The following is a 17440-nucleotide window of genomic DNA, read 5'->3' on the forward strand; positions in this document are numbered from 1 at the left end:
ACACAGAAATTTTGATTTTTACTGTAATTAATGGAACTGAGCGTATTCCACTAATACCCAGATATTTGCTCCTGAGAATAATCACCAAATTTGCTTTATTACTCATTCTGCATTTCAGAAAATATTTTATAGCCCTGTAGCAAGGATTAAGTACTGCTAATTGCAGATTATAGGACTGAACCTTTGTTCATGTATGAGTACCCAAAACCCCCTGCTTTGAGACCTCCAAAACACTGTGCAACATGGCAAATGCTGCAGAACCTGTAAATTATTCTATGGATTTGCAATCGGGAATTTGTACATCTTAACAGGACGTTGTGCCTCAGTGAAAGTATTCTTCAGCGTATTCAAGTGCTATGTTAATTCTGTGAAATGTCAGTATTAGAGCTCCAGGTGACAAGGTTATCTTTGGATCCAGCTGTTAACACTGAGGAGAATGATACAAGATGAATCACTAAAAGCACAGGCTCTCAATTTGATCCTTACTGGGTTTCCACACTCAGTTTTTTACTATGGTAATTGAAACACAGAAAACATTTATAGTGCTTTAAAAATTGCAGAAAATGCTCCGTTTTACATGCAGCACATCTGAAAATAAATTGGTTGGGATTTTTTATTTTTTTTTAAGAGAACTAAGGCACACCATGTACAGTTTCATGCTTGATTTCCCCATAGAATTATTTCCCTCTTTCTCAAGTCCAGCCAACTAATCTTAAAGGTAGAAACATGATTTTGTTTACTTGGTCAGGAACATAATCAGCTTATTGTAAGATGTTTATCAGAGAAATAACCACGCTGTTCCCTGAGGGACTTCAAGCTGAAAAGCAAAAAATGTGTGTTCTGCTGCTACTTTTGCCATTTTATTGGAAAAGTTTTTTATATTGAATTGTGGGATTAAGCTGTCTAATATTTTGTTGCCTTTTACTCCATCGTGCTAATCTGAAATCCTTGAACTAATGCAATGTTGATTCTAATTGTAACTTATTGCTAGTAAATGATCTCTTAAATAGAGAAATTTAATTTTGGGTAAGGATGCTATTTTTGGCTTTGATAGCATTCAAGGCCATAAACAAGCTTAACGTCAGGTTTCTGTATCAAAATGTTATTTCATTTGCTTAAAAGATTTCTTCTTCAAATAGCTCTCATCTCATGAGAGCATTTACTCTACTAGACTTTTTAGATTTGAGTAGCAATCTCATAGACATAACTGTTCTCATAATTCTTCTGCACATTCAAACTGGATTCAGAAAATGAACCCATATATTTAGGAATAAAGGTCAGAACACGATGAACCCCCATCTGAAATGTTGCTGCAATTCAACTTTAGCACTTTAATTTCTAAAAATACGACTGACCTCAATTTATATATCTCTTTTTAAGCTGGGTGTGACACCTCCTTTGGGCTACATGTTTAAACGCAAGATGTGTTCTAGAAGGCTCTTTTATTCACTACAGAGAAATGGAAGGGGATACCAAATCTACTTCTGTATTAAGTCTACACACCACACCATCTAATCCTTTTCAAATAGATTAATCTCTGCCTTAGACATATTTAGAGTTTTTCTATTTGTTTCACCAACTTCCAGCTCAAATTTGTTTCATTTGTTCATATCCATTTGTTTTGTCAACACTGTCTTAGCTTAAAAGTTTTACTTCCTTTCACCTTCCTGTTGTCTTGGGCAGAAATATAAAAGGTAATATTGCAGTTTTCCATTCTTAGAGTCATCTTCATGGATCTTCTCTCTATATACTTGCTAGAATTCAGCGAATCAGTGTGTGTCATTCCAGATAAGCTCTCACCAGATCTTTATATAATGGCATTGATATTTGCCTATATTCAGAAATATGTCATTTTACACATTATAGTGTAACATTTTCTTTTTCATGGTTGCATTATACTGATAGCCTATTGTCAACTAAACAACTATACCCAAGGATAATTGTATCTCTCTTTTTCAGCAGGTGAGTTTCCAGGTTAAAAGTAAGATTTCTGCTGTTAGTCAATCAAGTGAGGGTGGAGGGTGCTTCAGTGCAATTGAATTTCATCTTTTTCTTCTGGAACATTCCTTAAAATTATTTGACTCCTTCTATTCTAGTTCACTCTGAAAGGTGTCTTCTAACTTCATATCATCCTCAAATTTCACTTGTTTCCTTAATTTTTGCATCTCAAAGTTGTTGAACTTATTTAGCTAGCCACTGCTTGAGGAATTGCACCAGCAATTTCTTTTCCTTTCTCTACATGCTGGCTGCTGGCTATCTGCTAATTAAAATTAAAAACAATAAAAACAACAAACAATAAACAGTAAACTACTTTATTTTTCTATTCTATTACTAAAAAGCAGATAAATATTTTAAATACATACAGCTCTGGTCTCATGTTTATGAACTTCTTGACAGAGATCAATTTGAAAACAAATAAACTAACAATTAAATGAATTAATTTTAATGGATTATTTACGTACTCAAAGCAAGACACTTGAAGTACAGTATTTACAGTTTTTATGTAACTTAACATGTGCTTCAAGTCCCTAAAATTATTCCCAAGCTCTACACCACAGAATTACAGAAATACAGAATCAGATAATTTCAGAATGGCTGAGGCTGGCAGGGCCGTCTGGGTCCCTCTGATCCACTCCCTGCTGCAGCATATTTCCTTGTCAGCAGACAACAATGAGAACAGTCTAGCTCCTCTTCTTCATTCCTAAAAATGAAGTAGCTGAATTGCTCTAGGAGAATGATTTTGAAGATTTGCACAACTCCCTGAAAATTAAGACAATAAGAGGCTTGAGTAACTTCGTCATTGCAAGGCTAGAATCAGGATGGACATTTGAAAATTTTATGGATTCAGTGACCAAATTTTATGCAAATAGGGGTGGAAATAAGGCTTCTCAGCATTTAACATCTTTGTTTACTGTCGAATCCTCACTGCTGGTCTGCTTACCTTCTAGTACAGTGCTTCCAAAACTGATTTCTCTCTAGGACACCCCAGAGACGTCCCTGTGAGGCAAAGAGTTTGGCCTGAGTTCACAGTAGCCGCAACCTATGTGCCCATTTCTTTGCCAAACTCAGAACTGCAAATGTTTCCTTTTTCTTTAATACTCAGAACAAATATCACTAGGTCCTTCTTGTGTCTCTTCTGACTTTTGACCTTTCAGCCTTGGCAATCACCTAACTCAACAGCTTGGCCAGATGGGATCTTTTGCCAGCTGGCTTCATTAGTAGGCTGCTGCAGGTATTTAGCATTTCCTACTATGCAGATTCATGCCATTTCACCTCAGACTCTGTATCACTTTGCTACTCTGGCACAGACAAACCTCATCCCCGAGGGAGGAAGTAACCTTCGAAATATACAGTTGTCAGAATCTGAATGTTTTCCTACAGATCTCGGCGTTGGATTGTGACCCGTTATTTCTCTGAGAATACTCTATGACTATGCTCTATAAATATTCTAAAAAATTCCTCCATCAAATGCTGTAGAGCATACAAGGATCCAAGACAAAGGTTACTTTTAAGCTTAGTTCTGAAGGCCTACCACTCACTGAGTATGCGGTCTGAGGTTTCAGCTTTCCTTATTTCATTTGTGTATGATAATAACATGATAAAGGAAGTTAATTACTGTATAGAGCAACCTACTTCCCTTAGCTGAGTTGCGACAATAATGCACGTGGCCCAAAACATAACGCTAAAAACCTTGATACCGCAGTGAACATGCTCCAAATTTGCAGTAAGTTGTTTTAGAGGCTGGTATTTATTACAACTGAAGTAGGTAGTAGCCTACTTGCACATTTTGTTGGCATATTTTACCTATCCAATTAAAAATATCCATGTGACATCATATTGAAATACACGCCCAAAAGTCAATGGACAGGACTGATCAGACAAAATTCAGCCAGGAGATTCTTTATGCAAAAACAGAATGAGTCCTTTTCTGTGGCAGAAAATCCCTTTTTCCAGGCATAAAGGCTCTCCAGTTGCTCCAGATACACACCCAAAGGCAATGGACTTCTTTTAGCAAAGATAAAGAGGTATGGGTAATACTTCTGACTGTTCTTCTATTGCCAGTCCATCGCAGTTTGAGATGGTGATCTACCTCTTCCTGCAAGAGCTCTAAGAGCAACAGTTGTGTTTACTCTTGACCTTTATAGTGGTTTTGGTTTTTTTTGTCACATGCTAATACAGGGTTCCCATCTTCCCCACCTTTTTTTTTTTCAACATGATACCCAAGCATGGATGGGTCAAGTGATCTATTAGTACTATTTTCTGAGCTTAAAAAAGTCTTGATAATGCCATAATAAAGAGATAATTCTTGAGTACTGTAACGTTATTTCTTCTGAAGACAAGACACCTCCAAAACTCTCCTCTTTAAGTTAGACCACAGGAGTGCAGTAATGCAGAAAAATGAGGAATAATGCACTGCAACATAGATTTGGAAACTTCACCTATTAATTTATCTGAGTTGCCTTCATGTTCCTAGCTGTGATCATAAAAAGAAATATTTTCATATGTTATCTACAGGTGGATAAAGTAGAAGAAATTACCCAGAAATTATTGTTTTTAAAGCAGTGATACCTAACATCTTATAATGAAATGAAATTGTTGACTGGAACAAAACTTTGCATTTCTGGCTGACCTAACATTTATGTTGTCATTCAATCTTCTCGAAAAATATATGTGAGGGTTCTTTTTTATTGTTGCTATTCTTATTGTTATTTTTACGAAATAGTTCAACAAAATAACATCACAACTGTGAATTGTTTGTCATATTTCAGTCATTCTTTCACTGCAGGCTTCTTCTCAGTGAAAGTTACTTGCATTTGACTGAAATGCTTTGTACAAAGCAACACATCTCACAAAACTTCTTGTCACTAGGGATTAGTATCCTGGGATTTCCTCAGATTCAGCATTTTTAATTAACAAAGATAGTTTTAAAATCAAATCTCTAAAAAAGTGAGAGGAATGAGGAAGTAGACTTTGTTCTAAGAGAAAAGAAAAAAAAAAACACATTTTGTTTGTGGGAGCTGCAAGTACAGTTTATTTTATGTTTTGCATCTTTGCTTTTTCCACAGTGAAATCAGATGAGTTGCAAACAATCAAGAAGGAATTAACCCAAATCAAAACAAAAATTGACTCCTTGCTAGGGAGACTGGAAAAGATTGAAAAACAGCAAAAAGCTGAAGCAGGTAGGTGAAAACAATCTGTAGTTATGTTATTTAAAACAGAACCTATTTATCAAGCAAGTAGACAGATAAGAGAGATAATTGGATCCTCCCAGAATAATATCTGCATAGAGGGCCTGAAGCAAGCTAAACTAACTGGGGGAAAGAACTAGTATTGTTCACAGAGCCTCCAACATCATTTGAAGAGTTGCTTTCAAGAAAAGGTTGTTTCATTCTAGAAAAAGAATGCAAAGGTTGCCTGCTGGATATTCTGGATAGAAAACATCGCTAAAAAGTTTATTGGATAGAATTATATTGAAGGTTGTTGATGATGGGGATACTTATGCACACATTATGATATTTTAGATGATTTATTTCAGGAAATATGGTCTGGGCAAGAGACAATAGTCATGAGTTGTAGCAAGGGAAATTCCAGTTTGAGATTAAGAAAAATATTCTCTGTAGCACCTACAGTGCTTCTAAGTACAACAAGATGCACAGAAAGTCTGTAGAATATCCAAAGTCATCTGGCCAAAGCCCCGTGGACCTGTACTGAACTTCGAAGTTGGTCCGTCCTTGAACAAATGTTGAACTTGGAGAGTCTGAAGATGCCTTCCAGCCCAATGAAGTTGTAGCATCTGTGTAGAAATCACTGCACCTCTAGTTCATCTTGTATTCTGTCTTGAAATGTTTTAGTTGTTTTTAAGCAAAGACTGAAAATGACAAAATCCAACACTGCTTTCTAATGTACTGGATATCTTTATTCTTGTAATTACAGTGATCATTTTGCTTGATGAATAATCTCACCTAGAAGCACTTTAAAGCCATGCTTTAAAGCCAAACTAAATAAGGGATTTATAAGGCCATATTTTCACCATAGTATATATGGAAAACTATCTCTCTTCTTACTGCTGTCTATGGTATTTCCTTGGCTACTTCCTTATAAATCTCCTGTTATATCTCTGTACAGAATCTGTGTACTAGAGAGCTGATTTTGTTGAGAGCCAGCAGGGAAAATGGAAGCCTTATCTTGTAAAAACTGTTAATGTTTCGGTTTGGTTTGGTTTGGTTTGGTTTTTTTTCCTCTCCATTCTTTGATGAAAACTAGGAATATTTTTTGTGAAATGTGTGGAAGAGAGTCTGCCTTAGAATTCACTGCTGTCTGCTCAGATTCATGTTGCTTGCTCAACTCCAATCATTCTGGGGAAGCCAAAAAGTTACAATTAGATACATCAAAAGAGTTCCGTCAAGACTATGAAAAAGAATTAGCAGTTTATGGACCTGACAGAGACAAAATAGATATTTACATCTGGATCCTTCCTTATCCTAAATGCCTGTCCTATTTGCTGATCTATTGTTGGGATATCTATCTGAACCCTGAATTTTCTTGCTCATATTGGAAAAGAAATAATGAATAAGTTATCTAGAGTGGGATACTACAAATAATTATTTTTTGGTTAACAACTTGAAAAACAAAAAAACAAAAAAACAAAAAAAAAAAAAAAAAAAAAAACAACCAATAAAAGCAACTCCTAAAAATTTTACTTCATATTTACAATCATTTTCTAAATTGATAGGCTAGCAATCTCTCAGTTGTTGCAGTTTACCCCACAAAATGAGTGCTTTACTCTCAAGTATAAGGTAAACCATTACTATGGATTGTGATTGCCTCTTTTAGAGCTGTGCACAATATGTATTCATTATATTCTATTTTGTAGTTCGTGCAAGTTGTATAAAAGTTGGTGTAATCAGTGAAGAGGTAATTGCAAGGCACTCCATTGAATCACTTGTGTACTGAAATGCTCTGAGATGGTGGATTCCTGCTTCAGGGAGCTTTTATATAAAATCCATTAATATGCAAAACAACCTGCATGTCATTGTACTTTGATATCCAATTTTCACTTTTGCTAAAGGACTGTAGAGAACTCATTTAAATAGAAATCATCTCAAAGAGGAAAATGTTGATTTGTATTGAATCATAGTGTTATTCCTTTTGAAAACAAGCAATGAAAAATCTCAGAGATTATCTGCATATCATTGCAGGTGAGGGAGGGGGGGAACATGTCAAAGACACCAAAATCCGCATTTAAGTCTCTTGAGTTGACAAACAAAGCTAAGTTGCCTGTGGGATGAGTCCGCAGATGATTGTTTGCTTGGCTGGAGGCTTTATGCAAGGTAAAACTACAAACTACATCAGTACCTAAACAATTCCACTCACAAGTTCAGATGTGAGATGATTTTGTTCCTTCTGAATAGTTTGGCAATATTTCCCACTTACTGCCAGAAAGAGTGGTCTCACTTAAGCCTGGGATCCGAGAGGATCACACAAAATAAAAAAATCAAGCCCTTATTCTGCACTGTTGTTGCTTTTTTTTTTCAATGCCTGTATCACTTTCAAGAAACACATTCAATTATTAATCTTAAAAGTTCGACTTCTGGAGGATATGATCGGTTAAACAGGCACGCTGAACAATCTCACTGTGTCCTATAGTCACTACTCTAAAGCTACCTCTCTTTACAGTAGAGGCTGATGTTCTGTCTTTTATTATTTGAAAATTTCAATTTATAAATTAAAAATTTCAGTAGGATGGATATAAGAGAAATTAAAATATCACTTATTTGACACAACTGACAAAACAAGAAAAACGTTATATTAGCACTTTAAATAAGAAAGTCTGTGCACTTTAAGTTACAGTTTTAGGATAAAACCTCAAACTCTATGGGCAACAAAGATGAAAAGAATCTGAAAAACAATCCTGAGCATAATTATTTGCAAGTTTATGGGGTGGCTGTATTTATGTGGATTAGCAATAACTGTCAAGAATTGGTAGAGGATGTACTTCTCTAGGAAATCTGTTGGAATAACTCCCTTGTTCATAAAAATCTGAATCAGAAAGCCAGGAATAAGAAGCTGTTCTGGAATAATAAAATTGTTAGAGGGGAACATTCTCCCTGCAGTATCAAGATGAAGATTTTTAAAAGTGAGTGCTGAAATGTAAGATCTTATTTTTTCCTCGTCAGCAGAGCCCAAAAGTGTAAGATGCTAAGATGGTATTTTAGTATCTTCTGAAGACCCCAGTCTACATAAGTGATCAAATTTTCTAGCAATTGTCTCCTAAAAGTTATTCCCTTAAAATATATTAAGTCCATTATTTCAGGAACCCTTTTTGAAATCCTTGACTGAAGTTAATTCATTTGTCAGTAGCCCAGCTAGGTTAATATCAGAAGGTGTCAGGGCAAGACTCAGTAGGCATAGCTGACAACCCTTATTTCCTTGTGCACTAAGGCAAGTAACAGTGATTTATAACTAGCATGGTATTGTGTATAGCACCTCACAAATAAAAGGTGGGCTCAGTCTTATACTGATATGTATGAACATAGTACTTTCAAAGCAGTTATCTAAGATGACTTTCTGTTCTTTAACAACAATCCTTCTGCAGAACTCATGTGAATAAGTGAAAAAAAATCTTCATTGTTCTGTATCTTCAATAAATGAATTTGAAAGTGAGGGATTAGAGATGAACAAAGACTGAAGAGATGAAAGTAAGATGTAAAATAAATGTGCAGAGGTAGAAGAAAAATAAATGCATTGATTTAATATTATGATACAGAAAAGTTGAGGAGATATGAATGTTATATGTTGTGGGTACAAAATAATATATTAATGGAGCTGAAAATAAAACACTTTGTAAGAAATCTTCAGAATCGTTGGCTGTTCAACAAGATACATGAAACACTAGCTAGAGCTACAGAACAATCAAACCTAATAAAGGAAGAAATAGTGTTGATCTAGAAATGTGGTCATTGATGGGTATTATCACTCTCAGACTAAAAATACATTGGCATTCCAGTTACCTGCAATTTATTCTCTTGCCTGTAAACACTCTGAAAAAAAAAAATAAAAAAATAAAGCTTTTCATTAAACTCCAAATAAAAAAACTCTCATCCTCTAACCATTCTAGCATCCAGTCTGTCCCTGTCATTCCCTTCTCAATCCTTCTCTGGATTTCTGCTATCTGGATGAAATTCCTCAGCATATCCTGGAGTCTCGAAATACATAATTACAACAATGCAGCTTTCTGTGCTAAGCCAAGCAGAACAGTTCCTATCAGCCTCCCCAGAAATTGTCTTTTTTTTTTTTTTTCATTACTTTGCAGAAATTATAAGCCCTATATCTATATCATGAGAGGGGATCTTTTCATCCAGCATGGCATGTTATGCCAAAGGAGAGAAAATATTACTTACTCCATAAAATACATATATATATATAAAGTTATCTAGAAGGATTTTTTATTGCCTGTATGGTTATTTAAAGATAGTCACAGCAAATTTATGTAAATATTTGATTACTTATAGACAATTAATAGGCATCCATTTCTCTAAGCATAGAGATCTGTGCACTTCTCACTGGCTGCAAGTAAATAAATATATGGTGATTATGCCAATTTATCCCAAGATAAAGCAAAGTCCAGAAAATCAAAAAGCTGAATTTGTTAGTAAAGCAAACCTTCATCCACTGCATGGGATGAATGAGCATGTTGGTACTATGGCTCGTGCATGCATTAGATTTTGAAAATCAGAGATTTTACCATATTCGACTAGTAGATATTAACTTGGATTTTAACTGATTATAAGAAGATGGGAAAGACAAATTTCTTCCTCAGAACACTTTTCTTTGCCACCAGTAGAGAAGGTTATTGAATTTCTATAGAGTATGTTTTCCTTACAGAAGCTCAAAAGAAACAAATGGAAGATAATGCTGATTTGGTTCAAGAAGAATGCATATCAGAGAATGCAGATAACTCTACAGAAGATCCAATTGAAGGAGGGCCAGATGGAGATGGGGATGGAGAAGAGATGACTGATGGGATAGAGGAGGATTTTGATGAGGATGGCAGCAATGAGCTGGTAAGGAATAACCCTGCCATGTCTGTCTATACAGTTGCTACGCATAACCACAGAGAACCAAGAATCTGGGTTAACCAAAAAAAGATCACAGCAGTACTGTGATATTCTGCAATAAGTATCTAGTCCCAGATTCTTCATACACTAGTGTATGTTAGGCACAGGAACTTCTAAGGATAAACAAAGAATATATATTCTTTATACTTGGTGAGTTTAGAAAGGAAATTAAATATATTTTAGCTTTTTTTCCATTTATTATTTCGCATTCAATGAAATGTAGATGATAAATGAAATTTACTTTTTATATTTATTTATTTATTTGTTAATTTGCATATTTGTTTTAATCAGAGCTTTTCAAAACCAGATAAGATCCTAGACTGGAGAACTTTCTCATTAATGACCATGTGGACGACAGTAGACTTCCATCACTGTCTTCCATGTGTATCTCCTGCAGGCTGCATTGGCAGCTTCAAATTTTTTTTTACAGAAGGATTTTGCTGTAAGAAATGCTTGGCTGAGGAATTTTCATCATGAAACTACTCTTTTCATGAAATGCCAATCATGATGTTAAAACTCTAAGTTCAAAAAAATATTTTAGACATACTTTGATATTCAGATTCGTATTTTTTTATGGTTTTTTTTTTTTTTTAATAAGTATGGATCAATCGCATTGTTTTAGACACCAGGATTCCATAACACTGTATTTTCTCTCTCTCTCTCTCTCCTATATTTTCATATCTTCTCACTTTGAGAAGAAATCACTTCTGTTGCTCAGTGTCACTTTCCCTGATGTCTTTTTGACACACATTTTGTCATGTTTACAGTAAAAAAATCATTGAGTACTGCCAACAGGAGCTGGTTAGAAATGGAACCACTTGAACCAACACCAAGTCTGGAGAAACAGTGCAACTGAATAAGCAGCATTTTGTACTGCTTAATACAGGCAGTTTATACGTACCTCTAATTTGAGTATCTGTGTTTCTTTAGCCAGCACAAAGCCCTCTTGAATTTATGAATCCTAATATCAGTATGCCAAAGAGTGTCCAAGAGAACATGAATCTCCCCGTCTTCTAACATGCAGTGTAGAATAGGTGATATTATTTGTTCTTCTCTAAGGAACAGGTTCTCCTCTAACAGGTATCAAGGATCTCTGTAAGCAGTCACCATTCTGAATTTGTAGGAAGTAGAAATATTATAATGCATAGATAGTTGCATATATAATATCCCACCATGGCTAATATCCATTCAGCTGCAGTGATATTAACAATTGGGTGACCACAGTTTAGGGACTGCGCTTCTTACTGCAGACAACTAAATGGAGAAGATTATGTAATACCTACTAGCTTCTGATCACTCCGTTCTGTCATTTCACCTAGAGCATATAGCATATTTAGCATATATACCCACTATATAATGAAGCATAATGTAGAGGAATTTTTTTATCTAGCAAAGGCTTAAGCAGAAAAGTTTCTAAAAAGCAATCAGTGTGGGAAGACGTCATTAGTAGTGAAAGTCATAAGTGTGGCATAAACATGCTTGCATACCCCTGCTTCCAAATAAAAATCCTTTCAAAATTTATATTCTGGCATTTTCTGAAATGCAATATGTTGCTGACACAGCTCCGAAGCCATCTCAGAGGACCACCTCCAGGCCTGTCAAGGACTTTTTGGATGGCATCCCTTCCCTCCAGCACGTTGACCACATCATGCAGCTCGTTGTTATCAGCAAATTTGCTGGGGGTGCACTCAGTTCCACTGCCTATGTTGCTAGCAAAGATACGAAACAGTGCTGGACCTTGTACCAACCTCTGAGGGACATCATTCCATCACTCATTATTGGTCTCCACTTGGACATTAAGACTTTGACCACAACACTTTGAGCGCAATCATCCAGCCAAATCTTTATCCACCAGATGATCCATCTGTCAAATCCATGTCTCTCCAATTTAGAGACAAAAATACTGTGTGAGACTGTGTCAAACACTTTGCACGTGTACAGGCAGATGTAACCCTGTCATAGAATACCATCAAATTTTTCAAGAATGATTTGTCCTTAGTGAAGCCATATTGGCTGTCAACTATCATCTCTTTGTTTCCTATGTACATTAACATAGTTTCCAGGAGGATCTGCTCCATGACCTTGCCAAGCACAGGAGTGAGATAGGCTGCTCTATAGCTGCCTGGATCTTCACTTTTTCTCTTTTTAAAACTGGTGTTATTCTTCTCCCTTTCCAGTTAGTGGTAGCATTATTGAACTGCCAAGTCCCATCAAATATGGTGGACACATGCTTAGCAACTTCATTCATCATTTGCCTCAGGATCCTCATGTGCATCTCATCAGGTCCCATGGACCTGTGTACCTTAGGTTTCTTTTGATGGTCTTGAGCCTGATCTTCTTTTACAGTGGGCACCACCTCAGTCAGGTGCAGCCCACCCCAGTTGCCAGGGCAGTGACAGATGAGCAGCCTCCTGCCTTCCACCTTAATAATATGGGACCTCTAGCCAAGAAGACACCAACTTTACACACTTTAAAGCTTAGAACCTACATTGCCATTGATATGAAGTGTATCTGCGCTCCCTTGCCATTTTCGGAAGAGGTCACTTGCTCTTAGTTTTTCTACCTGCTGCAATGGGATAATAACTTACCATTTGTTTTGTTCTGTAAAATCTAGGAAGATTGGTGAATGAGTAAATGCTACATATCAAATAAAGGATTGCTCTGTGAAGGATTACTCCAAAGAAATCTCAGGCAATGGATATTTCCCATGGAGATGCAACTATAAGTTGAATGGTATATTTCTGCCACAGTTTTTACCCAGATACTTTGCAGTATTGGAAAGTACTGTTATAATATGATGCATATTGTAAATTAATCTGTTTTTCAGTGTCCTTACATACATGTATTTATGTAGATATGATGGCCTATTCCTAAAAAATTTTTACTTTCCACTCCAATTATTGATAGCTGAATAACCAGAAGTTAAGTAAGAAAACTATCAAACATATAGTGAATCAGTAAGAAATGTTAGACTTTACTCTGCTTGAACCTGTTCTGGCACTGTCTGTCTGGCATTACCCTCTGTTTGGTGAGAATTAAAGCAGATAAATAGGCTTGTCACAAAATATGAAGTGCTAGCTGATGTTGTTCTCTTGTTTTATGAAAAATAAGTTTCTGAGGAATATAGAGGAGAGCTGACTAATAAAAAATGTGTCCTTTTCACATAGAGCCAGTTGCAATTTATTTGAGAAAAAAGAGGATTTTTTTTATAGCGGGAAAAATGTTAAGTGTGAAACAATTAGAACAAACTTTCCATGTGTGAAAACATAACCTTAGACTCCAAATTAGAAATACTCCTCTGAAGGGCATTTCCAAATGAAATCTATAATCTTTTTCAAATATAAAGCAAAAGGTATTTAGGACCATGATGAGAAAAAAAGTCTCCTCTTTTGACACTAAAACCAGCAGAGCAAATAGAAAACCATTTGTGATGGGCATAGCTAATGTTCTGAATTCAGTTAAGCACTTGCAAGTCTACTAATCTGAGAAATATTATTAGAGGAAGAGAATTACTTGGCTTAAATTTAGGATTTCTAATTTTTTTTCTCAATGCTTCATATTTAGCTGCAAATCTCCTACCAAACCATTTGCTAATATCCCACTGCAGGACTCCTTTTGTGGAAAAAAATACTACTTTGTCTTCTCTGTCTCCTGACAAGCCCTAAGGCTGTCAGTAAAGGCAAGCTCAAAAATGACAGCCTTGCCACCAGAGTCCAGATGCTACTAGACTAAAATCTCTGAATTTCTTTATGTGGGTCATCTTTGGACCAGAGGACTCATAGTATATATATATGTATATATGTATATGTATGTCCAAAGACAGACATATATATATATATATATATATATTTCTAGTTCTAGTTCTAGTTCTTACTTTCAAAAGAAAGTGACTAGTGCACTATGATGTATGCTGCGGGTTTAAGGAGTAGGATGTTTCATCTGAATTCACACTCAGTCTATTTGGAGGAACAGGTTACTGCACATTAACTGAGTGATGGCAGCTGTCCTCATGTCTGCTTTCAGCCTAGATCAGCTGTAAAGAAATGTGAAGTAGTTAGCCTGCAGTCTTGAATTACGTCAGGAACAGATTTAAGGAGGCTTTAACCACATCATTTGCGTGGCTGGCAGCATACCTATTGCATGCAACAGCTGTACACTTGCCTCATCCACCATTGAGATCCGGATGTTACTCATCCCCATATTATAATTTTCTACAGACTAAAGACACATCCACAAACAGTTGTTATGACTAGTCTAAAGTGTGAAAATTTGTTCTGCCAAAATAACTTGATTGCCTATTTGAACTCTAGCTCTAAACATGCTGTGTTTGAGTATCTTCTACAGTCATCAAACAGTTGTTAGGAAAGTTCTTTTTGCACAAACTCTTTGCCCACAGATATATCTTAGCAAGTGTCTCCAAGACAGTAGACACTCTAGTTTGATCCTTTTTTTCAGGCTCTGGATAAAAGTAACATTACCTAAAAGAGCTGGAAAGGGACCAGGCTGAACAACCTCAACTCTCTCAGCCTGTCTTTGCAGGAGAAGTGGTCCCACACTTGAGAATCCTCATGGCCTACTTCAGCAGGTCCATGTCCTTCTTATTCTAGGGTCCCCAGAGTGAAGGGCAGTACTTCAGGTGGGACCTTATGAGAACAGAGCAAAGGGGCAGGATCATCTTCCTTAACCTGCTGGCCACACTTTTTTTTTGATGCAGCCTAGGACATAGTTGTCTTTCTGGGCTGTGAGAGCACACTGCCTGATCATGTTGAGCTTTTAATCAACCAACACCCCCAAGTCCCTCTTCTCAAGTCTGCTCTCAAGACATTGTTTTCTATATTCACAATACTGCAGTATATTCCAACACCCATTTTGACCTTTAAAGGGCAGGTGGCCTCAGTGGCCCTGAAACCAGTCCTTTTTCCTCACTGCAAGTGACATCAGTAGTGTGTGATGTGATGGAGAGAATGTGAAAGATGTATGAATTACCTTATCTGATTGTTTCTCTGCTGATTTAGCAACTGGACCAAAGGATTTCGTATAAATTCTCTGAACTTGTTTCACCTGATGCTGATCAATCATCAAGGAAGCACTGTCTCAAAATGAATTATAACTTATCATTTCAATCCCTTTGTAAATACCAAAGGTAGCATCCAATTAATTAGCTGAAAGCCTGACGTACTATAGATCTTGAAGAAAAAAAATCACTTTCAGCTAATGGTTAATAAAACACCAACAGACTAATTAATTGGAATGAATTATACACAAGCACTCATGTCTATATTACATTGACAGAGAAGAATAGTTTATATCAATCTGTCAATCATTTACAATAAATAACTATAACTATAGTAGCACAGTGGTGGTTCAGTATTTAAGCATTCAGTAGCCCATACAGCGTTTTCTGGTGGACTCATGTGACTCCATTGCTTTCAAATACAATAGATTTATGATATTGTAATTCATGGAATTTGAAGGATACATTCACAATTGTGATTATATGCTGGTATGCATACACTAAAGATAATAAAGGCACACAAGCATTAGATAGGAATTCCACAGTAATGACTCACCTTTAATGAGAAGTCTTGAGAGGCAATTGTATTAAATTATATCAAAAACAAAAAGTACAGAGATGGTGTAAAGCCCACTTCTGATCATGAGGTGGGTTTACTGCCATTATTTATACATCAAATATAGTTTCCTTTCTAGTAAGTGTAATTCAATTACTTTTGCCTTTCAGAAATACTCCTTTTCTTATTCCTGTCCTTTTTCCCACCTCTGCAATGTTTTCAATCTATATTGGATTTGTTTCTACCAAAAAGAATAATGTTTCAAACATAAATACTGGAAAAAACCTCAGACAAAACTCAGGATAATCCTCTTGCTGTACTGAGTTTCATTATGCAAAAATGAAAATGTGGTATAATAATGGATATACTTCTTGTGGGAATTGATACAAAATCCATTTACATCTATGGAACCAACAAGCACTTTGGCTAAGGATCATCAAAACATTTTCCTTTCCTATAAGTAGCTAAGGAAAATTAAAGTAATTTTGTAGTAAATATTTATGAAATAGTGAAGCTTTCTTTAATTCCTTTGCTTAACATGAGAATTCTTGAAAACACTCAGCAGAAAGTAGAATAAGATCTAAAGAAAATGAACAAAAATTTGTTTAATGAAATCTTCTCAAGTTTAGGCCCCATTTTGCATTTTTCAAATAACATGATTGAACAAATACAAAACTATAATAGAATTGATAGTATTTAATTTACTATTTTAATCAATCTGGATTTTTCATTGCCCATTTAGATATATCTTTTTATGTCAATTGCAATAATGCAGGCCAAATCAACTCTTCTATTATCAGTAGAATTAGGCTGATTAGGCATGTCAAAAAGATCAATAGCTTTTCTTGCTACAAGCTGAGTGCACTTATATAAAGTACTACTTCAAAAGAAAAAAAAAAAAAAAAAGATGAAACTTCTAATTAAAGGTAATGGATGAAGCAAGATCATGCCAACAATGTTACTTAGATGACTTTAGATATTATTGAAACCAAGTAAAATTTGCAAAATTTTTTTTCTGGTGCACTGGACATTTTGAAGTTCCTTGAAACCTTGCATTCAGTATCAGGAGAAACATGAAGTTCTTCATTCCTGAGACAAATGAATAGGTAAAAGATTGTGTTCACTTGATAAATACCAGTGCAAGATGTTTGTACTTGAGCAAGCTAAGAAAGTCATTAGAGGCAGCGTACCTGACAGATACTAATGTGTTGTACCTTCCAAAGCTGTAGTAAATCTAATAACCTAATAATCTAATAACCTGTGACTGAAAATATGGAGAAAGTAATAAAAGTATGTCATGAAATCAAAAATTGTAAGAAAATTCCTGACATGCCCTTTTGTTATATTTAATATATGCAATATCATAGTAGATTTGTTTGTTGTTCATGTACCATTGTGTGAGTGAGTCATTGGAAAGGCCTTGCTACCAGCTCCTCCTTTCCATTTTTCCTGACAGTCAATTTCTTAGGGGAAGAGTTCCTAAGTGGTGTTCAGGGTTTTAACTATGATTGAATGACTACATGATGTTTTTTTAAAATTATTACTCACATCATATCCCCTAGATAGTACATAGGAAGCTGCAGAGAATGCAGGTACTATTATCACACATGCAGTGTGATACTTACAGCCTGCAGTAGCATATTTATAATATAAATAAGCAAAATAAAATCTTTCACATCTATTCCTCTAAATCTAGTCCATATTATTTGGTCCCTCATAAAGCTTTTAAAATATTTAGAATGTAAATAAATT

The 17440-nt window shown here is 35.6% G+C and overlaps 1 protein-coding gene across 7 annotated transcripts in view; it reads left to right on the forward strand.

Annotated features, from left to right (window-relative positions):
• RALYL (RALY RNA binding protein like) overlaps positions 1-17440 on the forward strand; it is a 371615-nt gene that overhangs the window by 341138 nt on the left and 13037 nt on the right. For 6 of the 7 annotated variants that reach the window (XM_052703335.1, XM_052703336.1, XM_052703330.1 and 3 more), the window contains 2 exons: positions 5067-5180; positions 9886-10064. In XM_052703335.1, coding sequence (XP_052559295.1) covers positions 5067-5180; positions 9886-10064 — 293 coding nt within the window. The remainder of the gene's footprint in view (positions 1-5066; positions 5181-9885; positions 10065-17440) is intronic. The other variant, XM_052703333.1, reaches the window with a different exon arrangement.

This window comes from Tympanuchus pallidicinctus, unplaced genomic scaffold, assembly GCF_026119805.1.
Source record: "Tympanuchus pallidicinctus isolate F22 unplaced genomic scaffold, pur_lepc_1.0 scaffold5, whole genome shotgun sequence".
NCBI lineage: Eukaryota > Metazoa > Chordata > Aves > Galliformes > Phasianidae > Tympanuchus > Tympanuchus pallidicinctus.